This window comes from Sturnus vulgaris, chromosome 3 (genome assembly GCF_052056855.1).
Source record: "Sturnus vulgaris isolate bStuVul1 chromosome 3, bStuVul1.hap1, whole genome shotgun sequence".
NCBI classification, from domain to species: domain Eukaryota; kingdom Metazoa; phylum Chordata; class Aves; order Passeriformes; family Sturnidae; genus Sturnus; species Sturnus vulgaris.
Window position 1 is genome coordinate 43494275 of NC_142245.1, and position 27073 is coordinate 43521347.

General features: G+C 37.5%; 1 protein-coding gene across 2 annotated transcripts; it reads right to left on the bottom strand.

Annotated features, from left to right (window-relative positions):
* Positions 1 to 26842, bottom strand: COG2 (component of oligomeric golgi complex 2). Of its 2 annotated transcripts, XM_014875269.2 has the most exons (18): positions 26723 to 26842; positions 26022 to 26183; positions 25267 to 25332; positions 24297 to 24377; positions 23590 to 23693; positions 22282 to 22390; positions 20403 to 20582; positions 19276 to 19400; positions 17878 to 18004; positions 14059 to 14198; positions 10893 to 10954; positions 9490 to 9641; positions 8089 to 8289; positions 7209 to 7281; positions 5951 to 6093; positions 5289 to 5428; positions 2010 to 2190; positions 1 to 436 (listed from the first exon to the last, which is right to left on the bottom strand). In XM_014875269.2, the coding sequence occupies exons 1-18, from the start codon at positions 26789 to 26791 to the stop codon at positions 335 to 337; spliced, it is 2217 nt and encodes a 738-aa protein (XP_014730755.2). In that variant the 5' UTR covers positions 26792 to 26842; the 3' UTR covers positions 1 to 334. The 2 variants fall into 2 exon arrangements, with proteins under 2 accessions (XP_014730755.2, XP_088017612.1); XM_088161486.1 differs by lacking the exons at positions 25267 to 25332; positions 26022 to 26183; positions 26723 to 26842 and having other exon boundaries at positions 23590 to 23695; positions 24298 to 24352.
* Between the last annotated feature and the right edge of the window lie 231 nt (positions 26843 to 27073).

Below are 27073 nucleotides of genomic sequence, written 5' to 3' on the forward strand. Positions count from 1 at the left end.
TTAGGAAGACAATTTATTACATATTATTTTTAACATAGAACTTCGTTCTTGTACATTTCAAGTTGTACAACAAAAATAAGAAAAACACTTTCTTCTACTTTTATTCTATAGTAGAAAGTTTAGAACTTTGATTGCTTTCCATATAATGGATAACTGATAAATTCTCAGTCTTTTGGTGATGCAAGTTTATCAAGGCAGAAGACACACTGATTTGCTGCTTGAGACACTTTAGGAAGCACTTCATTGCCATTTATTTGGTAAAATGAAGAAGAGTAAAATTCTCTCTTTCTTTCAGAGAGATCGTTTATCTCCAATGACATGCTTTCAAAAATATCTAGGATAGTTCCGTTGTAGCCTGGTCCTTGGCAGTTAGAATCAGCTCTGCAAGGGCTGAAAAGCTTTTTATGCTGCTTGTTTCCAGTCCCATCTTTCGGATCTAAAAAGATACAGAAAACCTATTAATTTTCTTTAAAACATTAAAACCCCGCTAATTATTCTACTTAAAACATTCAATGAAGCCTATGTTTTGTTCTGCATTGACATGTGGCAAAAACCACAACTGCATATACTGCAAACTATAAAAAATTTGCATCCAACTTTGTTCAGTGAAGTCTTTCCAGTTACAGAAGTGTCTTGCAGGGAAATATTTCACCATCTTCTAGGCAACTTGTAACTAAAGCCAGCTGGAAGTTTCCCAGTGAAGCAATGAGAAAGAGAAACTTGGCTGTAGTTGGTTTTAATGCATTGATTTAAGTGGATTCTTTTTTTCCAGCTCCAAATGAAGTTTCTGGGCAATACTTTAAAGATCAACGTGAATACATCCAAGAAGAGCCAACAGCATGACAGTGAAAGCATTTCAATAGGCTGCAAGAGCCTATGGTTCTAGCCTTGAACTTCCTGGGAGACAAAAACAACTCTACAATTACAGAGGTTGCTGCAAGTAATTTCTTAGCCAGGGAATCTACTGCTCTGACAAAAAAGAAAAATATGGCCATGAAAAAACTAAGAGTGCAGTGAAGCAGAAAAATCTGGATCTAACTAAAACCATAATGAAGTGATTCTGAAAAGGTGTTTGCTGCTGGAACTCTTTGTAATAGTCACATGTACCAAAACATCTTCCAAATGATTATGAATAATCTGTCCCCATTCAGCATAAATTCACACTGAATAATGGAAAAGAAGAACAAAAGCTCAACCCCAGGCAAAAACTGACAAATAATAGCTTTTGTTAGTAAGATTTCCACAGTTCCACCCAATTGTGATTCATCCCATATCCGAGAAAAGCATCTGCTCACACACAAGCAGACTTAATCTACCTGTTACAATGCATCAACAGCATCTGCTCATAAACAAGATCAATGACAACTCCTTGGCAACTAATGATTTGGACTCTTAAGCTGGAAGTTTGTTTATAGCTAGATATGATTTTTAGAAATAAAGGAGTACAAAACAGCATGCTTATACAATTTAATATAGCTACTGCATACATTTCCTGGAATATTTTCTTCTATGTTTTGCTGTTTAAAATTTCATATTTGGCATTGGAAAGCACTTACAATTGTGCAGCACAACAAATCAGGCTGACATCCTCACGGCTCTTGGGAACAGACCCTGACCACGCAGAAAGTCAAGGCTGGAAGCACCCCAACAGAAGGCAAACAAAGGAAGTGCCATAAAGAAGTTTCTATCAGACCTAAGTCAGGTCCCTGCCCTCTCATCTGTAAACAGTGTTTCTTCTTAACTTCCATGCTTGCAAGCACTGAGTAGTACTTGAATTTTGAGTAATAAGAAATACAAGCTTTGCATTTGTATAAAAAAGGAGAGGAAAGCATGCATTGCTAAAGTGGTATCTATAATCACCAAGGTCTGAAATTGCCTTCTTTACACAAATGTAAAAACACAAAGCAAAAACCCAAACCCACACCAACAAAGCTTTCAAGACCAAAATCTGAGTCAAGGTTCCCTTTCCTCTTCCATCTCCCTTCCGAAACTAATTTCTCATAACTTACTTGTTCTCCAAAATACTCAACGTCTAGGGCCAGCTGCAGTCGGATTTTGTTATCATCACTCATGCCCCCATTAGTACCAACAGGGTTTGAAGTTGCAGTTCTTCTGGCTTGCTTCAACCTTTTTAGACTCTCTTCCATTTTCTTTACAGAACTGAGCACATCAGATACAGTTTCATAATACCTAAATTAAGGAAGGTTAATAAGAAAGAAAAAATTCCACTTTACAGAAGAGCCTACTTCATACACAGAAATACATCACTGGCACTGCTGAACAATGCCAGAAGGAATGGCTTCCCTTGCAAAGAAGCTACTTATTGGCATTATCAATTAATCAGTATTTCCATTATTAGTTCCAGAAGTTAACCAGAAGATTACTACTCAGTCTTGAAGACTCCTCATCACAGCATTTTTGACTTGTTCAAGATGTTTGTACTCAACAGTGACCAAGGAATGCAACTGCTCCATTTGAAACGTCAAAATCAGCCTCTCTTTACAATCAACAGAATATTGAGCAAAACTGCTTTTACAAACAGGACAGGAGTAACAGCCAGACAGACCAAAACCCACACATTTTTAGGCAAGTTACAGAAGTGTGTGAGAGCGCACATGTGCACATCAGTCAGAAATGCCTATTTCTAAAATGAAGAAACTGATTTAAACAGGAGTCTCAGGGAGCTGACAGGAAAAGTCAGAAGAACCCTAACCCTAATTTAGAAATGGTAGAGATAAAATAAAACACCACTGCCCACGGAGTGGGATCCACATTAAAGAAAGCATAGAATCAAACAAAGTACATACATCAACTACTCAGCAGCAAAAGTTCAAAAAGCCTTATGGACTGAAATCCCATGCCTAAGTGGGAAGAACATATCATACAAATGAGCAGATGCCCAGGACAGTGAGTTAAGAGTAAGAGAAAACAGAGCAACAATGGGAAATTAAAAGATCCATGAGAAAAGCAACCAGATTGAGCTATGTTCTGTAATTTGCTAAAATAACTAACTTTCAAAGAGCCTCTCTATGAAAACTATTACTCTAAGAATTGAAAGAGTTGAAAGAATCTTCCTGATGATTACTTTTAAACAAGGAGGCAACAGAAAGCAGACAAGCTTTTTTAAAAGGGTAATTAGATAGCATGGATAAAGAAAAACTGCTTGCCAGTGCCATGGAAACTTATTTCACGATACCATTCTATGAAAAGCAAAAGTATTCCAGTAAAAGCCAGTCGTGTCCTCTTTTCATATCTTGGTATTTCCTAGTCCCACTCACTTGTGATTAATTCCTACTTCTGCTGTACTCCCAAATCCTTCTGCCATTTTAAGCAAATTTAGCCCCCAATGATTTTTAACTAGTTTATGCTCTTTTCTGTTATTTTTTCATTCAGACGCAAGAATGTATTATCACAGCAAGAAATTAATTACTTGCATTTCTATTCTCAATAAAGAAACTACAATATTCCTCCATTTAAGAAATTCAGTTTCTTTGACTTGTCCTTTGTCAGTGAGGATAATATATTTTATAACAAAATGATGAAAAGAGTAGCAACAAATCATGAAGACAGAATTTGACAGAAAATTCTAAGGAATTAAGAAATGGACCTGCCAGTCTTACTGGTGTTTAACCACTGCTACTATGTTTAACCTAGAACTTAATTCAGTTTTTGAAAGTGAAGAACTGCCATTTGGGGCAAAAAAGCTCTAGCTGGGTCCAAGGAACTACATAACAGCTACTTTGCATGGTGTCATCAGATTTACTGAAGCTTTAAAAGCAAGACTAACCAGGCACAGAGATGCAGAGAGACAGACAAGAATTCACCCTAAGCTATATAATAACCTTGAGTGGCTTGAGATTCCAGGAATCTTGCAGTTCTTCAGCAATGTTACTTAACAAATGCTATGGGTTAACAACAAGCTTCTTTCTATGCGGTAAAAACTAGTTAAGAGACACCAAGCTTGAAAAAAGAGTCTTTGTGCAAAATGAAAATGACCAGTGCAATCAAGACCAACCTATGCTTAGCCCTGTCCAAAATACTTTAGAAAAGTTTTAAGAACAGTTGGTGGATATGTAAAAGTTTAAGTCTGTTCTGAAAGATACCAGAAGAGGAAGAGTAGTGAGGCATAAGGAGGCCAAGGGCAAGAAGGAACTCATGTTCTGACTATGGTTTAAAACCTCAGTACTACTATGTGGTTAAATCTCAGAAAAAAAATCAATCTATGCTCAGCAGCAGCCAACAGATAATATAATATGCAAATAAGTATTTGGAAAAACCATGTAAGGACAGACAGAAAGCACACATTATACTTCGACCTGCATGGATTCTTCTGATATTATCATCTATGGTCAGAAACGTCACAGAAAAACAACAAAGCAAAACTATAAAGATGGGAAAAGGAAAAAAGCCCTAATCAAAATAGGCTAACGTGACTCTAGTTTCAGGCAAGGTTAGAGATAAAAAATACAGCTACTATGAAGAGTAAACTGTCCACAACAAAAAAAGGAAGGGGTATCCTGTGAAATTTTCTGGCAGAACTTTCAAACAAAAGCAAGCATTGCTGTCTCATGCTTACATGCTTTAACTGGCAGAACTCACAGAACGCAACATTCTTGCTTAGTAAGAATTTAAAATACAGCAATAAGAATTCAAAATACAGCTAGACAAATGGAAAAAATTCATTAAGGAACCTAATGCATATGACTACTCATTTTCAAGAGCCCTCAGGATGCTAAGTAGGAAACAGAAGATCTGCTAAAGAAAGTATTGCTTTATGACTGCCTTATTAAAACTGTGAACAGTTAGTTCAGCAGTTTAAAAGGCCCAAAGCTTTTTTTATAAAAACCACTCAGAAGTTGGATAATCATTACATACATTAAAAAAGTCAAAGGACAGTAAAACTCAAATTCTTGAAAATTCAACCACTGTTCATTGATAGGAATATGAGGTTAAGGTCTTACATCAATTCTGAAACAAAATGCACATCTTTACCTGACTGTTGCATTTCCAGAACGAACCAATTTTTCAAATGCCCTATTGACCATGTCATAGTTTGCACAGACCTGAGCAGAAGCCAGGTCTTTGGATTCCCTGCCCAGCTCTTCATCTGCTGAATATGCAACATGAGAGTAAATCCAAGGAAATATATCCCACCTAAAGAGTATTGTATTTTGATTTTCTTTACAGTTGTGTTAATTCATAGTGCTTTGGTTTTTTTTTCCTGTGCCTGTTCAGTGGACATTGGAGTTTTTAACTAAGGCAAACAATATTCTGTATGATTCTCTTACTTCTGTGTGCTTTCAGAGAGAGCACCTTCCAACCACTGATGAATCATGGGCTGCTTCAAGGTATCTCCGTAGTCATTCTGCAGTCGGTAGAAGGGCTTAAGAGCGCTGTCAACATAAGGTGAAGCTTTAGTTGGCACCTCCTGGTAGATGACAGGGAAGCAAGTCAGGGAAGAATGAACCAGTCATTTACTTACTGCAAGTATCAACATCCAATTCTAGCACATGTAAAAAATGCTAAGCCTGTACCTAAGCAAACAGATACATAAACCATTTAGGACAAGTCAATGAAGAGATCATTATACACAGGAAAGACACCATCACAAAATTATTCAGCAGTGTTATACAGCGAGATCTAATGCAGAACAAGGTTCAAAATGCCCAAAGCTCTCTCAGAGATGCATGTGCCAGCCATTCCTATTACCAGGTATGATCCTGAATGCTGTTTCTGCTAATGCTGATTCCAGAGAAAGCTGAGCAGACTCAGTGCCCAAAACAGACTATTACACCTTTGTTAAAATACCTACAGCTTGTACTGTACTTCACTAGGTTGAAGACATTGTCATGGGGTCTGTCAAACAGATACGGAAAGGCCTGAAGAGCTTGTAACAGTCTCAGCACAGGCCTTTCTGAGATTTATTTCTTCATTTGCAAGCAGCACTGACCTTGTTGGTTCTCCTATATAATCTTGGAACTTCCAGTGCACTCTTCAGGTACGCAAAGGAGGATTCACTGAGATCCTGGATAATCTTGTTATTCAAGGTAGGCACACAGGCTGATAGAGAAGTCTTTGAATCTTCCAAGGCTCCTATTAAAGTAAAAATGCTGAAGTTTAAATTGAGCTACTCTGCCCAATCACAACACAAATTATGTGAATCCCCTCATCCTCCTAATCCCACTCACTATCTGGTGTCAAGCAGAGGATATGCTTACTAAATACATATACATCAGCCATTTATAAAACACTGCCAGTAACACCAACCATTCCTCAGCCAGAAACACGGACAGAGGCAAGGAAAGACAAGTGGAGTAAAGTAACATTCTCCAGGTTCAAAGTTTTTCCAGTATTACCAATGAAGCAAGGGCTTGAATAAAAAGGCTTCGACTTTCCACAGAAACTGTGTGAAATTCTCTCTGAATTCTCTATGGAATGACTGGAATTTGTTCAACTCAAAGCCGTGATTGGCAACAGACCATCTACTGAGCCGGGGATGTGCACAAGCTCCTACATCTCTAATGGACTTGGACATTTATCAGTAGTTCTGATTTAGAGATTTCAGTGGAACTCATGATGCAGATCTTCTGGCTGTGCTTGCAGACAGGGACTAGTTCACTCATGCAGCTCCATGCCTAGCTTTAATCATTAAATTAAAATCAAACTCCATATTTCATATAAAGAATGATCAGATTAAAAAAAACTGAACAAATGAACCAAAGAGACAAACTCGAAAACGGATCAGCCCAAAAAGAAAAAAGGAGGCCAAAATACTGAATTGCTTCTACTCTCTGAAGATAAGGTATTTAACTATGATATATTGATAACCCTCTGCCTCACATGACTCATCAGGCCTGAGAGAGAACAGACATTTTAGAAAAACATTTTAGTTTCAACTGGATAATGGAAAGCCTCTCCTCATGCCTTCTTCCCCGATTATTTCAAAAGTTTAATGATATGAATCTTCTAAGATAAAGTCCTCACTTTCTGGAGAAAAATCCTAAAAGCATTTTAGACTCCCTTAATTTTAATCACTGAACATTTTCCAGATGAACAGCTCTGATCAAGACTGTTTCTATTTAACAATTTAAACAAAAGGCAAGTTTCATTAAGTATTTTTATTCGAAATAATGATACTGTAAAAGTTGATTTCATTTGTTTGGCGGAGGGGATTTGGGAGCAAAGAGGAAGGAGCCTCTCAGATTTACCTGCAATGCAAGATATATTCTTGAAGCCAATCACTTCAAGCTTTGGTTTAATCATGTCTAAGATTTCAGGAATCTGAAAAAGAACAACCCAAAACTAAGAGAGAGATAGAGAGATACAGTCATGTTACAAACATTTTAATTACTTCTCCTACATCCTATTAGTTTGAAGCGCATCACAAGACACTCTCAATTTCTATGGTTTTACCGCATTTCTGCCCAATCAATACTAGAAGTTTACAATATGCACGGGAATTTAGGTATACACATTAAATCCTCTACTTTACTATTGTACTCAGAGGAAATAACTTAGAATTAACAAAATCCACCTGCAATTTACAACTTCACAAATTACAGAAAATTCAGCCTTACTGAAAATAAATACACAGGAATCATCCCTATTGAGAGACAATTAACACCACTCATCTCTCCTCAAGATTCTGGATCATTAATCAAGTATAATCATGATGATAAAACCTCTTCCTACCTCCAAGGCTAAAACCAGCGAACACTTGAAAGAGAAGATAACATTAAAGCAGAATGTTGTACCACTCTCCAATCTGCAACAGAGATTGTACTTGAAAAGCGGTAAGATTGGCAGAGTGACATTTCACAACAAAAAATTGTAGAAAGATATTATTTTAGGAGTTAAATCCAGCAGCTACTGATAAAAAGAATTTAAATACCTGAAGTGGTTTGCTCATAAACTGCTATTCTAAATAAGCACAGAGTAGGCCATGTATTTCATGTATCTGACACTCCAAGTTTTAGCATTTAAGAAAAACAAAAAATTATGGCACATCATTTTAAACAATTTAATTCCCTTACAGGATGCCAAAAATATCAATGAAGATTCTTTCTAAGTGAAGTCAAAAGCACAAACCCGATCCTGGAGTTTGTCCAGATCTGCAGCAACATATATCAGCTGAGTACTAGATATAGAAGAAATTGGCAGACTTTCTGGAGAAGATCCATTCCCTTGGTCCTCACTGGGGTTGAGGTTTAAAGAAGATTCCTTTCTCCCACCTGGCACAGGTTTTTTGCTTTCCTTTGAATTCTCACTGGAAATGGGCCTTACAGAAACCTGAAACATCAAATTAAAGTGTGAACCCTAGCAGTAGTCAGTTAAAGCTGGACAAACTGAAACAGTATATAAAGGATTTGTAAGACTACAACATTAGAATGCCACACTTTCAAGGGATATTACCAAATATTACCAAATTATGTAAAAAGTAAATTTTAGAAAAATGTGAGTGCACTACCAAGTTGGATGATTTAGAACAAATTTGTCTAACTAAGGTTAGTAGAGGGCAGTCTGGTGCTGCTGTCAAACAACTCCTTTCTCCCACCTCCTCAAGTTCTCTGCTGTCAGGCAAGTGCTTCCCCTGACTACGCTGTTTTAAGTCTGGGACTTATCAGTACTTTTCCATGAGCTAATTTACCTGAGAGAACTAAGTCACTGAGTCACAAAAGAAATCAGAAATGGAGATCCTACTGCTGTCTTCAACTACCGAAGGAGCATGTACAGAGAAGACAGAATCAGATTTTTCCTTGAGTGACAGAGTAATAGGTAATGGATATATACTGTAGCAAGAGAAATTCTGATCAAACAGGAAAAAAAAAGCAATCAGTCATTGGACCAGGGTTCCCAGGAAAGAGTGCAATCACTACCTTTGGATATATTCAGTATTCAACCTACACAACCTGCACAACCTCTGTTGTGCTCTGCACAACCTCATCTAAGCTGGTCCTATTTTGAGCAGGAATTGGGACCAAATGACTTCCAGAAATCTCTTCAAATCCCAATGGGAACAGGCAGTACAAGAGCAAAGCACATTTCCTCTGCTCAGCAGCAGTGATCATTGATGCTGAGTCAGCTGCCTAGGAAACTTCGGTTCTGCATTCTCAGTAGTAAACAACTGATCCAAATTGTATTACTCCTTCTTATTTGCGGGGTTATTTTTCACCTGGCTCTGTTTCACAACTTCATTCACTCTATCAACAACATACAAAGAGAAGAAAATTAGGATTTTGGCTTCTTGTTTCAGTGGCAGAGGCAGCATTAAGGAGCATGAAGCACAGCTTTGGCAACCGCCAGACAGTAGCACTGTAACAGTACCGATATTTGTGACTAATCACGTATTTCGCAATGATACTTTTTATAAGCCAAACTCATGAAATGCTTGAAGGTTAAAAAACATTAACTTCAAAAAAAATCTCTTAAAAGTCTCCTTTTGATGGATATACCCCATCGCCAGCCCCTTAAAGCAGGCTGTTCTCTCACCTCGCTGATGAACACGGAGTAGCGTGCCAAGATCTGCAGGCTGAGTTTCCACAGGCGGTGCGCTAAAAGCGGTAAAAACATCTGATCTGACCAGCACTTCACGAGACTCGTCCACACCATGTGAGTGGCCAAGAGACAGAACGAGCTCCCAGCTAGAAACGACCAAGGCAACAAAGGTCAAGTTCCAAGCACATTTTTAGAAGATGCAACATCAGGGCCATTGTGTTACCCAAGATTAAAAAAAGCAAAGTCTTCCTAAAAGATAGAAATGTTATTAAGCATTGCCTGAAACAAACTCTTAAAATATTATCTCCTCAATGCTTTAGATTTCAAATTCCACTAAAGTCTTGCTGCAGCTGTGCAGGCAAAAGCAAGAAATGAGAATTTGCCTGCAATAAAGGCAGAAACAGCTTGGCCAAATAATCCACTTTAGGAAATAACATTTCCAAAATAATTTTTTGGCAGTCTTTTGAAGAACTTACATTAGATATGCCTGCCAGCCATAACATAATACTCCCCTAGCACTACACTATTGCTCTTCTCCCAGTTATATGAGGTATTTGCTATAAATATTTATTTAAAACACTGTACAAATAGCCATATTAAAACAAAATACTTTTAACGCAGTTTATACAGTAACATTTTAGAGAATACAGTCAGAAACATAAGCAATGTCTCAGCAAGTCCCAGACCTGTGCCTTGAAGTGATAAGATTTATATATTTTGTCTCCATTAGGATTTTTTTCACCTGGTTTGCTTCAGAGGGCATGTGTGGATACACATGTGCAGACATTTAGGTGGCTCATAGCTGCCTTCTTCGTAAGTATTTACTCTGTTAGCTGAAATTAGTTCTTCTGATTACAATATGCTTCTAATGCATGTTAGAAGCACATTGTAATCAGTGAGAAGCATATTGTAATCACTCTTATTCTTCCTATGTATACCTCCTCATCTCCTCATAAATCAATGTATGTTTTTGGAGCAGAAACCAACACTACGAATGACAGCAAGACTCAATGCTGCCAACAGACAGCCATTTTCACCTCTACACAGTGCTACAATAAGAAAAATATGGCCCAATAATACAGCATAGCCTTTTGGTTGTCACTTAGAGGATGTCAAATGCTAACAACTCCTTCTTGCATTGAGGGGATGGTTCCATAAGTATATTAATGATAGCTGCTAAAGGGGGGATTTTTAGTAAGCAAAGTTAACACTGAACAGAATTCTCACATTGCCATCTCTATAACAACGTTTTATACTATTTGATCAGTTAATCAGAAATCAGGAAGCTCATGTGAACCATGGGATGCACGTCACTGAACACTCAAGGGACAAAGTGATAACTGCTACTTATACAACTGATTCCTTTACAATAAATATTTTTTGCCATAAAAGTTTACCTGGTGCTTCTTCTAATGTATCAGAAAGTGCTTCTTCTAAGGCCCCTGCTATTTCTCTGAATCTGAGAGAAAGAAAAATTTTGAATATCACAATTCAACAGTTGCTTAAATTGATACTTAAACATTTTTCAGTATTTACTTTAGTATTATTTCTAGGTGCTATCAATGGACATAGACAGATTTTAAACCTGGGGTTATTTTTGCCCAGATTAACACCAGCATTCAAACACTTGAGAGAACCTTTGACATTTTACAGGCACATACAAAGCTTATCCTTTGAGATATTATTAAAGTCATGGTTGCAAACATTATCAAAATGATAACTCACAGAGTGACAAGTCCTCAGCTTTTCAAGGAGCGAAGTTTTTTGTTTTGCTACTGTTTTTAAACTAAAAGCAAACAAATTAACACATACTTTCTTTAACCTTCAGCTATGTCAGGTGATACTGGAGCTCCAGCTTTCTACATGTTTGTTTGTTAATGAGCAGTAGCATAAGGTTCTACAAACAATTCTGTACCTAATAAAAATCCATAGTTCCTCAATTACACCTTTTTTAAAATACCCTTTTTAAAAAAATTTCACCATTCAAAGAAAAAAAAAAACCCAAACCAAAATGACACCTCCAAAATTTTTTAGGTATAACAGCAAGTTATTAAAACCTCTGATACTTTTCCATACTTCCATCATTTTAAGCTCCCCTGTAGGAAGTTCTGTTGTCATTGGTTTCCGCTTTTCTGCTTTTATGTGTCATAGTAACTCTGTAAATCTTTCTATCAAACTTACTAATTACAAACCTGTAGGGTTTCTCTTAAAGTCCCTTAACTGTCATTTCCAGAACAGGACAGGAGCCCACCTAGCTTTTCTTGTTCAAACTCCTAATGGACTAAGATCAATGTTTAGCAACTTAACATGTTTGTGAAATAGTTTCAAAACCTCAGTTCTGCCCATGCACTGCTTCCATCAACAGAGCAGTGTCTTTAAGTGTTATGGTGAAAAGGATTATTGAACAGAATAAGGTTTTTCACAATGATGTAATTTTTGCTGAGTATTTCTTACATAGGAAATAATTTCCCCAGTGTGGCGTTCACTACAGTTCCACAATCAGCTGTACTGACAAAACTGAAAGAATGGAACAGGGGAAAGAGTAACTGTTTCTGTTTGTGCCAGAACTGCCACAGAGGAAATGCCTGAATATCCATCTGTTCCTTTGATAATTTCTAAAGGCTTAATAATGGCTGATTTTTCTGGGGAATTCCTGTAATTGAAAAAAGAAAAAAACAAACAATCTTAACTATAAATGCCCAAGTGTGAGATAACAGTTCAATAAAAATCTTGTATGACTTAAAGGATATTAACACACAACAAGAAAAATCTTCCCTGATATATGTAGTTAATATGTCACATTATTTTCACAATTTAGCAATAAAGAATTCATGGGCACTTCCAAAGTTAGCAGATTATTCCAACATAAAGGAATAATATGGTTAAAGTTGAATCAGCTGCTGTTATCCAAACATTTCTTGAAACAGTAGACTATTTAGACTTACAGTAATCTTGAATTAAAGGAAAATGATTTTTTTAAAGTGTTTTAATCAATCAGAGCTCAGAATATCTAACGGGAAACAATTTTTAAGAGAAATAATATGCTGAAGCTCCATTTCAATTTATGAGCAAGCTTATCAAAGTTTGATCAATTGGTCTCCTAGAAAAGTTGCACTTGAAAGAAAAAGGGCAGACACAGAGACCTATTAATGATACATATCTGTTAAAAGGTTCATAATGGCTGCAGTTCCATAGACCCTTTTAGTCTGTGCACCACTATGCAGTGAATATTCCTGGCCCCTTCCCTCGGGCCAGCATGAATATTTGTGCAGTTAAGTGGTTTGGGGAAATTGACTGGAGTTGAACATCAGTCTTTTTTTTGTCCTGCACAACAGATCCTTATCAGTTCACTACACAACTGCAGGAACAGATGTGCAAGCAAAAAACCAAACAAGGTATCAGGTGCTGTGACTACTGTTTTACAAAACACCATGAACCACCAAAACACTAAGGCCCAGCTTCCAGCCCCATGCTCCTGTCACTTATATTCACTCTACCACTCCTAAGATTCCTGGATGAAATTTTTCAGCACAAGTGTAGATCCACCCTGGACTAAAGAAACTGTATAGATGTGACTGTGGTAGTGTTATTGCCAATTACAGAACTGTGCAATAAAACAGGCCACTAAAGTGATCCATTTAAAAATAAACATCAATTTCTCCTCCCCCTCTTTTGGAAATTCCACTTTTTGTTTGGTTATTTTTTTAAGAGGCCCTGAGAAGTCTTTGGACCAAGAAAGATCACACATGGCACACTTGAGTCATAGCAGATTTCATCAATGGTTCCTTGCCTAGAGGGCTGCTCTCCAGCCTTACAATCAGACATGCAGACTATACTTTCTAAAAATACAGTTTTACATTCTGTTTTGTTCATTAAAATTCTAACATTACTAGAATTAAAACAGAGCTTTTTTGGGTCTCTCTGTTCTTTTCTAGCTGCAAGGTCTGTAAGAGGAAATATTACAGATACATCAGAACTGCTAGTAAAATAACCTAGAAGTTATTACTTAGCTACTCAGGAATAGGAGGACAATCTTTGGGAAAGCAATGCTGCAATACCCAGCACTTTAGAGAGTACATCCTGTGAGACAAAAAGAATGTCAGAAGTATAACTAGATCTGGAAAAGTTTGACGTTCTTAAGTCCTTTAGTTCTATATATCTAAGAAAAAAGATTCCTTCCCTCACAGTAAGTATTCCTCTGGATTTGAACAAGTAGCATCTTTCAACATATAGCTCAGTTTCAGGGACACTGGAGAAAAAGAATTTGAAACAAGAGCTCAAGACTTATTTAGATCTGTTTCTGAAAGTCTTATGAGTAGCTTATCAAACCTGGTGTAACAACATAGTACATATTGAAGAGCAGTTATGTGCGTTTTTTGCTAAATTGTTGGAAGATACATAAAACAGTTACTTGACTTAGTAATTAAATTCTTACTGTGATTTCCACTATGATTTGTTGACAAGTGAGACTTTGAACAATGAGGAGGTGTGACCTTAAGCCAGATCATTTTGCTGTGACTAACCTCTACTTTTGAAAGACTGAACAAAAAAATGAATGCCAACCTTATTTGAAAATATACAGGCAAGTTCCATTTGTTGTTAAAGCTGTGGTAAGAGGGATGAGCTCTTAAGCGTTTCACGCTGGCCTGGGAGCCACACTGTCGCTCAAATTTCCGTACAAAATCCATACTGGTGGTGTATTTCTGCAGGAAGAAAAGGAGCATTCTGATCACACACAGGCTCCCAGCAAACAAGGAAGGCCACCACCCATTCAGCACAACTCCTGTATCATGTAACAACTAAGCTCGAGGTTCAGGATGGGCTAACACTGCCCCTCATCATCTATCCATACGAGGCTAAAAGCCTGGACTGCAGTGGAACCAGAACCAAACTAACTCCAAAGTGTTACTCTATGGTAACAAAAGCACAGGACACTTCTAAAAAGTCGTCCAGGCACACTGATTAAGAGATTTGTGAGTATTTCTGAGCTCAGTCATTGGGGTGGTGCTGCAAAGTACTAACAGAGTCAGGTGCAGCAGATAAAAGTACACAATGAACAGAAATAATCAGGAATGAAACTCAGAAGTACACATAGCCAACCACACACGAGAATCAAGCACACAGGACCTGTATTGTAAGAATTTCTAGATCTGTTTCCCTAAAAATGTTTTGCAAATATTAAATATATGCAGAAGAACTTCAAACAGTTTCACATAAACTAACTTCAACCAGTGTATACTTCTAGTAAGATGTTTATTAATAGTATTAAGCTGGTTGCAAGCAAAAAAAATTACATTAATCCTCAAACATACTGTAGACTTGGTCTCAATAGTATGAGAACATGGAAAATAATGAAATAATAAATTGAATCATGCACAAAGCAGAAAGCCAAACACTTGATGAAAACCAGAAGTAAAACAGTACAAAAAATATTATTTCATACAAAATAGACCTTGCTACCAGACCACAAAACTTATGTAAATAAATTTAAAAGTAAAATACAATGGCATTTAAAATTATTTCTATGGAATGAAAACTAGTTTGGTTTCTGTGCAAGTTTCTTCTATTAAAAAAAAGAAGGAAACAGCCATAAAACCTATATATATTCTCATAAATCCCCTATTGAATTAATGAAATAAGCCTGACTGAATCTCTCAGTGCTTCTGACTTCACTGCAGGGTTAGGGTTCAACCCACAGTCCAGAGCACTGTGGGAGTGATGTGATTTTGCCTCTTGTGAAGCAGTAAAACATTATCAGGAGAAGCCCCTGTATTGCTGCTCTCAAACACTCTCCTGTGAACAAAGGACATGAACTGCCATGGGGATGCTTTTGTATTGTGTATCTCAGTAAGTGCATAACTTTCTGTGTAAGGTATAATTATGGAATATCTTTCTTGTGATGTGGCACTTTCAGTGCCAAGATAGTATTCTGAAAAATGCACACAAAAGCTTTTAAGTAACTTCTCCTAATCTGTGTATTTATAACACAATGGGCCCATAAAAGGTATGAGAGTTAGACCCAGACTGAATGACAGATTAGTTCTGTTTGAGGCCTCCTTTCTAAGATAATAAACCCAGCACTGTAAAAAGGCAAACAAGATTTTAATGCTCTGCTACCCTAAGTGCAAGTCAGAGATATAAACCAAACACTCTGTAAAGACCTATCACATTTATTTCAATATTGAGAATATTATTTCCAACAGAAGGAACTAAATGCAAGATTGGTTCCTATTTCAGCTTCTAGGACTGGATTGTTGACTGCACAGTTATTTAAGTAAAACTGGGAACCAAAATGGAGCAATTTTCAAACAGAGAAATCTAAACTAAATCTCAAAATAATGTTTAGGGATAAAAGAAGTATTCTTTTAAAATACCCATACATCTACACATCTAACTCAAATAAGGACATATCAACCTGAAAGAATTTTTAAAAACCACCTCATACAAACACCTTTTTTAATATACTTGACATTGCCAGTCTGACTTTGAAAACAAATGGTTCAATCCCTCTCTCTTGTGTACACCTAAACAATCCCCGAACAGATAATACCACATATTCAAACTTTACAGCATTAAATCTATACATAGATACATATGCAAGTAACATAGAGAAAAAGACTTTTCTGCATTTCTATCAACCTAAAAAATGGAGATGAAAGATTACTGTCTAAAATCTGTGTAGCATTACTTGTCTCATCATCAGTGCAAAAACAATTTTAAAGGGATTTTCCCTCCCTCTTTATTTAGAACTATTAGTCTTTGTAATAGGTGTAATAGCATTTTTACACTTGGCATTTCAACTTTGTATTGATTTTAAAGTAAAATATTTTAATGACTCTAAGTCACTTAAATAGTCAAAAGCAGCCTGGGAAGTACTTTGGACTTACTATGTGATTTACCTGGAAGCCATGGGTGGGTGTTGGGTTTTTATGGGATATTATTTTTTTATTGTTGGGTGTTTTCTAAATAAACATTCTAAAAATCCTTTTGTTGGCCAGTACCAGTGTAACATTAAAACAGGCCTTTTAAGCAAACCCAGCTTTTCTGAAGACAAAACACACTCCTGTGCATCATGCAGCACAGCAAAAGCCCAACAAGGCTCACAATCTGCAGTAAGTAGGGCATAAGGTGTATGCTTGAAGAGTGACTAAAACTTCATGGTAAACTAAGAATTCTCATGAGGGAGGAGGAACACATTACGGTGTCACTTGCATGGCACTACCACAGTGTTCTTCAACATCCGTGTAATTTGCTTCTTATTCAGAAATAGTACTGCAAACACACTCAGTCATGCCTATCTGCCTTCACTGATTCAGTGTATATGTACAAAAGAGATCTCAAATACCAAGAAAAAAAAAACCTAAGTGTTTAGTAAAAGCAGTTTTGCAGGAACACATGAAGAACCACATGCCTTATAAACTTACACCAGCAAGCCAGCATTTCCTTAAGTCATCTGTTCTGATACGCCAGCAATGCCTTCCTTCAGACAATTTATCACTGCCTCCCATCTCTATCTTGAAAATAAAATGTTTCACACCAATCACAAGTCAAACTGCCAGGGGAAAAAAATGTGAATTTTTCTGTAATCATGGTTAAACACAAGCAGATGGGACATGAGGAAAAGCAGAAAGTTCATATTTTCTACTTGTGACATACTGTAAAGCACTGCCAGAGCGAATCTTCATACTAGACCAAGAAATCTATTCCACCACTAGTAAAAGATGATGTTTTAGAGACAGAGCCGCAGTACCAATAAAGAAAACACAAGAGTGACAAGTACTTTAAATTCATTATCTAATGCAAGCTTGTGATAGCAGAGAAATACCATCTCTGTTTTCTAAACCTGATGGTGCTGCCAAATATTTTCAGGTTTTAGTTTTAGTTGACTTCTGTCTAAAATCACAACATAATCTGCAGTACTGCAAGAGAGCAAAAGCTAAAATGATCACGTGAAACAAAGATTTTTTTACATCTTCTGATAGTAAAAAACTTAGCAAAAAATGTCACATAGTAAAAAAAAGTTGCAGCCCAGGTATTTAATTAACATGACAGCTCCTTCTATACAGAAGTTCTAAACTTGAGTGAACACTGGAGTCATCCACTCCCACCCTGAATTACGTTGCAATTCTACTTCCAAAATGAACACTAATTCATCTGACTAAATGGCGTCCAGTAACTTCTGTATGAGCCTTCCCAACAAATTTGAGGGAAGAATTCCTATAAAAATTTAACCAAGTGGTTTGAGATAACCTAGTCTTCCAAGCCATGCAAGACCATGAATTTAGACAAAAGCAGCAGGGGGGAAGAAGTTAGAGAACATGACTCTTTCAATTCTCATGTGTGTCACAGAAATTACAAATGGAAAAAATGAAAATTAATTACCTCATGAAAAACATCTGGGTTTCCAGGGTTAAAAAGTGATGGTAGTTTCTCTTCCAAACCACGAACTATTTCTGGCCACACCGAATTCACTAAGAAATCATATCCAGGAACAATATCTGCTTTTTCACTGAAAAAATTACAATTATTCCATGATTATATTTTATTACCAGGCTTCTATGTGGAGACAGGAATCACTAAAACATAGGCACAGTGCACTAGACAAAATGCAATGAAATTTTTTTACATATTTATGCTGATTCACTTAAACTGTTCTTCCTTTGAAGATTCCTTATCTGATTCCACAGTCTCATCAAACCCACAGTGTTTTTTGTAACTCTCAAATTGTTTTAAAAATTTATCATGATATATTTTGCCAGAAAATTAGTACATTTCAGCTGAGAAATCCTGTTATTATTGGCATAAGCCAAGTTTTAATAGCTCCAAACTTCCAAGACCTACCAAGCAGGAAAGATGTTTCTAATGCAATGAAAAGAACCTTTTCCTAATTGTTCCAAATTGCATTTATACATAGTGTGTTTGATCAAAAGATTAAAAGCTACCTTGATTATGAAAACTTAAAAGGTGAGAGCAGAAGAGATAAAAGCATTCAATTCCAATTTAGTACACCACACAACAAAGCAGAAACATTCCATTATTAAGAAGAACGATTAAAATTTGCTGAAGGATTAAAAGAATTTAAATGTTAGTAAAACTTAGGAGTCATAGAAAGCTCAGCAATGGATGACTAATTAGAAAAGTAATTCTGCAGTCCCTAGGGGCTACATCCATAGTTCTGCTAATTACAGCAGCCTACCATATTAACCATCCTGCAAACAGATGAATAAATGGATACAATTCAGTAGACCTGAATTATTTAAGCTTGAAAACAGGCAATTCAATTGCATAAGGAATTAAGCATTTTTTGAGAACACAGTGGAAGCACAAATCAATTAAACGTGTAGTTTTGGTACACATAATGAATCAGTCAAACCTCTGAGGATCATCCCCACTTTTCTGATGTGCACTAACAACTCAATAACTTCTGAACCTATATTTTAATAGCATTATTATGATCTTCTACTTGGATGAAGTGTACAATCATATTTAATGAGTTCAAAAAAACAAGTTATCTGACACATTGTATTATGCACAGGACTCACTTCTACTACAGAAATACAGGATTGTCTTTGCTTCCTCTGAAGGTCTGGGCTGCAGCACCAGGAAGGTCTGTTCACTGTTTTGTTTTGAAAAACACAGGCATGAGATAGAAATCAAACTTGACTATGAATCGTCAGGAAGAGCCAGATAAATCATTAGTGCATGAAAGCTGATAATGCAAAGGATTTCAAAGCATACTTGTAACTTCAGTGCAGCTGAGAGAAAGCCCAAGATATTTACCTGGAAATCGCTCCCCCTGTTACTTCCCGCAGGAGACGGCAATGATGAGGAACAAACTCCAACAGTCTATTGTACATAGCCTGGAGGCCATTAGGGTGGGATTGCACATACTCCTCCACCATCACCTGCCAGGAACAGCTCAATGTTAAATGCCAGAAAAGTTAATATAAAATATACTGTAATGTAAGAATTACAAAATTCTTAACATTATAACCTCAAATACTGGCATAGTCAGTATATTAATTTTTTTAAAATTTTATTTTTCCAAGTATAACTTGCCAGCTTGAATTATTACTTCCTTTAAAGCAGTACTCTTAACTGCCAAGACTGGCCCAAAAATGGGAAGGAGCTCCTTTCTTTTAAATGTGAGCCACTGCATCTGGATCCCAACCCACTGCCACAACACTGTCACCTGAAGCAGTCTGTCAAGTTAAACAGGCAACTGGTAAAAGCTAATCAAACTCAGAATAAAGTAAAAACTCCTTCTAAATGTTGAGGTGGTTGGTCCAATCCCAAACACAGGCAAGCCAAAGCAAAGAATCTTCTGTGACATTGCTAAGCCTTTAATGCAGCTAGCAAATCAGTTTGTCTGGACAGTACCTCATACTCAGTGAAAAGGGATAATCTCTGCCATAAAGAGAAGGAAGACAGTAGGAACAGAACAATAGCTTGTTTCTTGGTATTCTTCCACATGTCTGAACGTATTTGCCTCTTGCTACACAAACAAGTGGAATGGTGCAGAAGTGGTGAAAGAATAGACCCTGAGAAAACTGAAGGGAATGTGACATATCCCACACTGTATTAGCTGTTACAGCACTTAGCAGACACCCAATGGAAACTGGTCCTAAACGGAAGAGGTTTGGATTTTGATTCCTTAGCCCAAGAAAAATGGAGGTTAGAAAAACAATCCCAACTGGATATAACCTGAAACTCGTGACAGGCAGGTAAGAGAATTCCTCCATCCTTTTTTTCTTAAAAAGCAACAACAACCAAAGTGACATTTTGTTGGGGCTCAGCTCTCCTGCTCTCTCCACAAAGATATTTTGAATCTGCTAACAAAAGCTGGAGGTTCACAGGAAAAATAAGCATGTTTGGAAAACAACTGGAATTTTCTAATGTTATCTTACCTCATCTACATAAGGTTTTACAAGCACTTGACCAACTAATGCCTCTGCATCTCGTGTTTTGTCAATTGTTGCATAAGTGCGTAGACAGTGGCGTATTATGTCAACATTTGAAGTTTGAAGGCCTTCCAAGAGCAGCCCTTCCAGAGATTGCTGCAACATGGCTGTTATTCCAGCTATACGCTACAAAGAGAATGAAAATAAAAAGCCAAAATCAAAGCCTTGTCATCATTGTTGAAGTAAATTCATCCAGAAGTACCTAACTCAGCTTTCTATCCTCACTTGAAAAGTACTTGAAAAGTTTTGATAAATGCCATTGTTGAGCAAACATTAACACAAACTTAATGGGTTACTGATGCTATGTAAGATAGGATTTGTTGTAATAAAACTAAAGGCAATTATTTTCCTCTGTACGTTGTAAGTTAGATGGTAACATACATCAGTTCTGCTCTATCCTGAGGAAATAAGTCAATAATTGTTCCTTGTTCAACTGAACCAGTATATGACAATACACAAAAGATTTACAATAAGTGACCAGGGATAACAATTGTAGCATTTATCCTTCACTGTCAGAGACTAAACAGACAGCGTGTACCCAGCACTACTTGTCAAATTAACACAAACCAATGACACCGAGTTACACTACCAAAATCAAAGCAATTAGATTCCTTCTGGCTTCTGCCAAACAATTTCTTCAGTCTACACATACTCTCCTTTCTGCAAACCATTTTTCCTGATCTCCCATGACGCCTTTTCTACTAGATTCGACTCATTGCTACACTACCTGCAGATATACTCCTGGCCCAAGATGGTCCCTACAACTCTGTATTTGAAGAAGTTAAGCAACACACATTAAGGTAGTCAGAACTGAACCTATAAATATAGCCACACAAATTTCTTCTCTCCATTTTTACACGCCGTATTGTGTTCAGCCATCCTAAAATGATTCACAGAATTTGTATTGAACGTGTGAAGTCAGTCAATTGCTGACTAGTCATGAAAGCTACATTCTGACAAGCCTTAGCAACAACAGGTATAAGACAAAAGTCCTGGCATTAAGGAAGCTATGTGACAAATGTTCTCCTACCACATACACTACTCTGCTGCTCATGCTCACTGCTGCTATTATCCAAGTTTGTTAACACAGTGGCTAGATAAGCCTTGTAAACTGTCCATGTAACCACACGATTCCATGGATGTCTGGAGCCGAACTAAGTTTATATTGCCAACAAGAAGAGGCACAAAGTGAAAAATTGGAACTCTGAACTACCTCACTAGCTTGAAAGCCATTAAGAATGACCCTCATGCCAATCACGTTAAAGCATTACCCCATCTCCATATTCACAGCTCTCTTTAAGTACAAGTTTTTATTTATTCCGTCTCCCCACTGAACGAAAAGGGAAAGAAATCCCACCAAAACATCAATTAATCTTTTACAGTAGGTAAAACAGTATACTGGGAGATTAGTCATGGCCAGCATAATTTCATGAGAAGACAAACTTGAATATATTCAAGCTAGCCATTGTGTAGGCACATTCCATTTATATTCTGGTCTGTACATTGCAGCTAAAAAAGCCAACATAAATCTCTAGAATGAGACCTCAGCATCAGTAAGCAGACAAACTGCAAGAGACATTAGGCTGACAAAAATGTCTCTCGTATTTCCTACTCCTATTCTCAGTAATTTATCCTAAAGAAGTAAGCAAACATGGCATAAATCCTCAGACAAAGCAATAGTTCTAGTCAACTGATAAAAATGACCTAATGAAACACATTTTCTCCATAAATTAATTCAATAAATCTCTGTGGAAACAGGCATTTGTCTTCCAATTATAGTGGTTTTGCTTGACTGTGCAAGTGTTAAGTGTCACGCAATACTTACTGGTCTCACTTTGTCTAAAAGGGGCATTCCTTTGCTTTGCACTGCATGAAATTGTAGTTGATTAAATTCTGTGGCAATTCTCTCTAAAACTTGCCCAGTTAGAAGTGGACTAGAAGAGAGATGATACAAAATGAGAATACACAGTTAGATCCTTCCAAACCAACTCACTCTCATATGTAACAGAAAGAGCTAAATTTTTTGTAGTTTAAGTATTTTAAATTCTGATAGGTACTACTATAATTACTGCAATCAAGCAATAATGATCTGGAGCACGCTACATGATTAGCACTGTTTTGCAGCTGTAACATGAAGTGGGTGAAGCAGAAGCTGAGAGGAACATAAGCTCTTGCCTCAGTAGTATGAAGCACCTTTTTCTAGATGGCAGCTTTTTTATCACATGAAAAATCAGGTCTTAACAGACCTAAGAAACTGCACCAGGTGACCTTCACCATCCAGATTTGTTTCTTTCTTACTCTGTCATACAACAAAACTAATGACAGTTATCTCTAGAGAAACAGTCCTGGCCTTCTCAAGTCCATATAATCCCAGCCAAATTTTCAGTTGTTCAAGAATGATCTTAATTGCAAACTTAATTTGGCAAAGTGCCTCACCTGACTGAAAACATCTGCTTTTGTCCCTCCAAGTATCGACCTACTTTCTGGTACACCTACCCCCCACTACCATGTGATCCAGCACACTGAGCTGAAGAGACAGTCTCCTACTGTGTCTTCCTCCAGCTTAAATTGTACTTGCATTCCAGTCAAGCCTTTCAAGTGCATGATGGTACATCAGTTCCAAAACTGGCTGAAAGACATCTTGCAATCTTCAGCAAAGGCAGAGGTTTGACTAGAATTTATCCCAAACCTTTCTTGTACTAGTTTGCCTAGTCTGCCTTCAGCTACTTTTGCAGCAGACCTTTCACCTACACTTAAGCAGGGAAAACAAGAAAAACTATTTTGTTTCACTTACAAATGACATTGGAATAAACTGTTGACAGCATTTCAGACATGACAGGATTAATGACTTCCAATAAAATAAAGTAAAATAAAATAACTGCATACCAACTTCAAAAAACTTGCTTACTGAAAGCACCACGAGTAATTTGGAACTTTGGAGTTACATGTTCTATGAATGACTGGCTTGCAGAAGACTAAAACCAAGAAAATACTAAAATTACAGTAATTTTCTCCATCAGAGTTACATTTCTAAAGATATATCCTACTGCTTTTATATTCACCTGCAACACCACCATGAAATTAAGTTAGTCCCATCAATTACAGACAAAAATGAACATCCAAAATTTTTTACCTGTTTCCCTCTAATGAGGACAATTCTTTAGTGCCTTGGGAATGTAGAATCTTCTCAATTTTCTCAACAGACTGAATAACATGAATCAGTCTCAGGACACACATCTGTAATTAAAGAAAGATTTTTTCTGTCTAGCCCCAATCTCAACTGACATCACTTAAAGAAAATATTTTAGATGGTTTCTTAGTTCTCTGCGTTTGTTTGGGTTTAAATTTTATCCCTTTACCTTAACACTTGAGTCATGTCTCAGTTGGAGTATTGCTCACTTAAGTCCATAAAAGACCAGAAATAAATGTAATAAATGTTTGTCACAGATGTAAGACAGCTGTCCTATCCCTGATGATTTTCAAATTTAAGCACAAATGTCAGTGTGTCTCCGCTCATAAAAATTAAACAGCTGTACTTCAATTCCATTCATAATAAATAAGTTTATATGCTACTGCAGACAGAAGCAAGAGCAACTATAACCAAAAAAAAATCCAACTAAATCAAACATATGTTTTGGGCAACTACAAAGATTTACGATCAACCAGACACTGTAAAATATGAAGTCTGTCAACCAAAACATCAATATATTTTACAAGTACAAAATCCTGCACAGTGTGCATTTAGACAGCCTACAACTTTCTAAATTTTCTCTGGGTTAATGGCAAAATCAAAGCCATCCTACAGATGATCTTTTCAAGATTGTAATTTATCTGTTGTACCTTTTTTCTTCTAATATCTTCCTGTTTAGTCATCCGGTCATCTACTGCCTGAATTCCTTCACTGACACATGACTTAAGACTCTGTGAGAGAAAAAGTCAGTATGTAAAACGTTTTTCCCATATAAGGGTTGAGAAAAACCTAAAAAAAAAAAGTCTAAATTTGAGACACAGATTAATAAGATTATGGGACTCATAAAAGTTAGAGTACATCAAGTGAAAAAGCTGAAAATACAGCTAAATAACTGAAAGTAGAACCTGCTCCTTAGGTATTGCCACTGCAAATGTAATTATTTCCATCAGAAGTGTTCTTTTAGTACCTTAGAGAGAACAAATTACCTTTTCCTAAAAACAGGCAATTAACCTATTACGTTTTTATGTCTTGCCAATGAAGTTATAAATCAGTTTTAAATAGTATTTTTCATGTAATAAGGATTTCCTAATGCTACCCTGTTTCCTGTTAAACATGAAGGGTGTGATATTTTGAAGGCACATTTATGCAGCAATCCCTTTGAACCAAGATGATCAAAAATTGCCCCTTCCTTTAAATACCAAGTCAGTGTGGAAAAGTCAGAATAAGATACACCTTCAACAGGGTCATGTTTTGTGGTTAAACCACACACTGAGCAAAGTAAATCCATAAAGGGACTGTGCTGCCTCTGGATTTTCTGCCATCTTTAAGTTACTCAAATATTAAAACAGTCTCAAGATAGACTTGTCTTGCAAGAGTCTATTCACTTGTCAAAGTAAGAAACTCTTTATCTCTTGGTTGAAATGCACTATAGAAAACATAAATTTCCTGCAATACAAGTGCTTGAAAACACAATGCTTCTCCTACTAGCAATCTAAGTCATCAATTTTCAAAGAGAAATTTATTGTAACAAATATTAACTTGAGTAGAAGAAGTTCTACACATCATATGAGAGTGAGCTGAAGTTTACCAAGCTGTTGACAATGATTGTTTTGAACATACCATAACTTCTTCCCTTAACTGTCCCAAGGGTACTGAAAGCTGATTGAGAGCCTTGTCCATGCCAACCTAAAGAAATTACCACAAACACATTTATTACTTTTTTGATAAGATCATATGTGAATTACTGGCAAAGCCTATCATTTTACAGATACTAAAAGAGAACTGAGAAAACACAATTTCCTTTATAATTTCCAGTTTTAAATTCAATGCAAAAATACATTATCTCAAACACAGGCATAAAGATATGAGACTGCTTTCACATAAAGCTGAAGATAAAAAGAATTTCCACCTATGAAAATTTTTCCTCTCAGAAGCATGTTAAGTCTCAGTCTTTGAATCTGTATAATTGGAACAAATTACAATTTTCAGATATGAAGTTTCTGAAAAAAACTTCGGAGTTTTTTAAGATACTTTGACTACACAAAAAGTTTAAAAATTCCTAAAAGAATCTTTTAGATCAGCCTTATTTTTATCATTGCTATTCTATTTTAATAATTTATTTCCTTCAATTTTAAAAGTGCTGACAGTTTGAAACATTTAAACATCTAAAACATTTACTACAGGCCAAGAGCAATTCTGTACAGCAGCTAAGTTCTACAGGAATGGTGTCTCAGTGCAAGGATTAGAGACCTCAGTTTAAGATGCCTTAAATGATAAAATGCCAAAATAAAAGTTATGTGCTTTTCATATGAAAAGTAAAAATCCCACTGAACCACATTAGGCCTGAACTACGCAGTACAACCAGTAACACTTACTAGATTTGTTGAGAGATTAACAAAATCTGCATAGTCCTTATTTATGAGTTCTACCATAGCAGTTTTAAGGAGTTTGTAATAGAGCTCCAGATCCTCTCTGAGCTCTTCCAACTGCACACGTTTCCTGCAGTCTGACACAAAATGATCAACATCAAAATCCGCCTGAAAGTGAAACAGGAAAGAGAGGAGGATGTAAGTAAACACACAAGGAACACACCCAAAATAAAATACTCCATATGCCTGTGAGTTGACCAAACTAAAGCTCTAGGGGGCAAAGGCTTCTTAACGCAGTAGTTAAACTCTCGTTTTTAGGCTGAAAAGCAGAGTGTCGTGGGGCTGAATATCCAAAGACCAGCTCTCCAAAACACAGGAGACTTACAAAACCAAACAAACCACGAAACAAAACAGCCAAGAGTCGAAATTCAGTACCGAGAACTACTCCAAGCTCTCCAGGCAGTGAGGCCTCTCGCTCCCGTCAGTCCCAGAGCCCGGCCCTATGTAGGCACGGCCGCATCTCGGATCCCCTGTCAGGGACACCCTCGGTGCTTCCCGGAGCCCCCAGCCGGGGCAGGGCCCGGGCGGAGCTGCAAATTCCCGGCCAAGGCTCCGGGCCGCTCCCTCCCGCACGGAGCCCACCACCCCCCTCCTCAGGAGGCCCCTCGCCCCTCCGCAAGGCTCCAGCCGCGGCGCCCGCCGCGCACCTTCATGAACTCGTCCTTGTCGAAGCAGAGGTTCTCGGGGCCCCGCGGCAGGTTCATCCTGGCCTCCATGCCGGGCCCGCCGCCCGCACCGCCCCTCGGCCAGCGCGGCACCGCCGAGCGCCGCCGCCGCCGCAGCGGCCCCTGCAGGGCTCCGGCCGGTGCTGCGGGCGGGTCCCGCTGAGGTGTGGGCCTTCGGAGCCGGCATGGCCAGGCTCTGCGGGGACTACAGAGAGCCCCGGGAGCGATTGGGTTGGAAACGCCTCTGGAAGATCCAGCCCAACCTGTGACTGGGCACCGCCGTGTCAGTTGCGCCATGGCTTTGGGTGCCACGTTCAGTCTTCTCTTAAACAC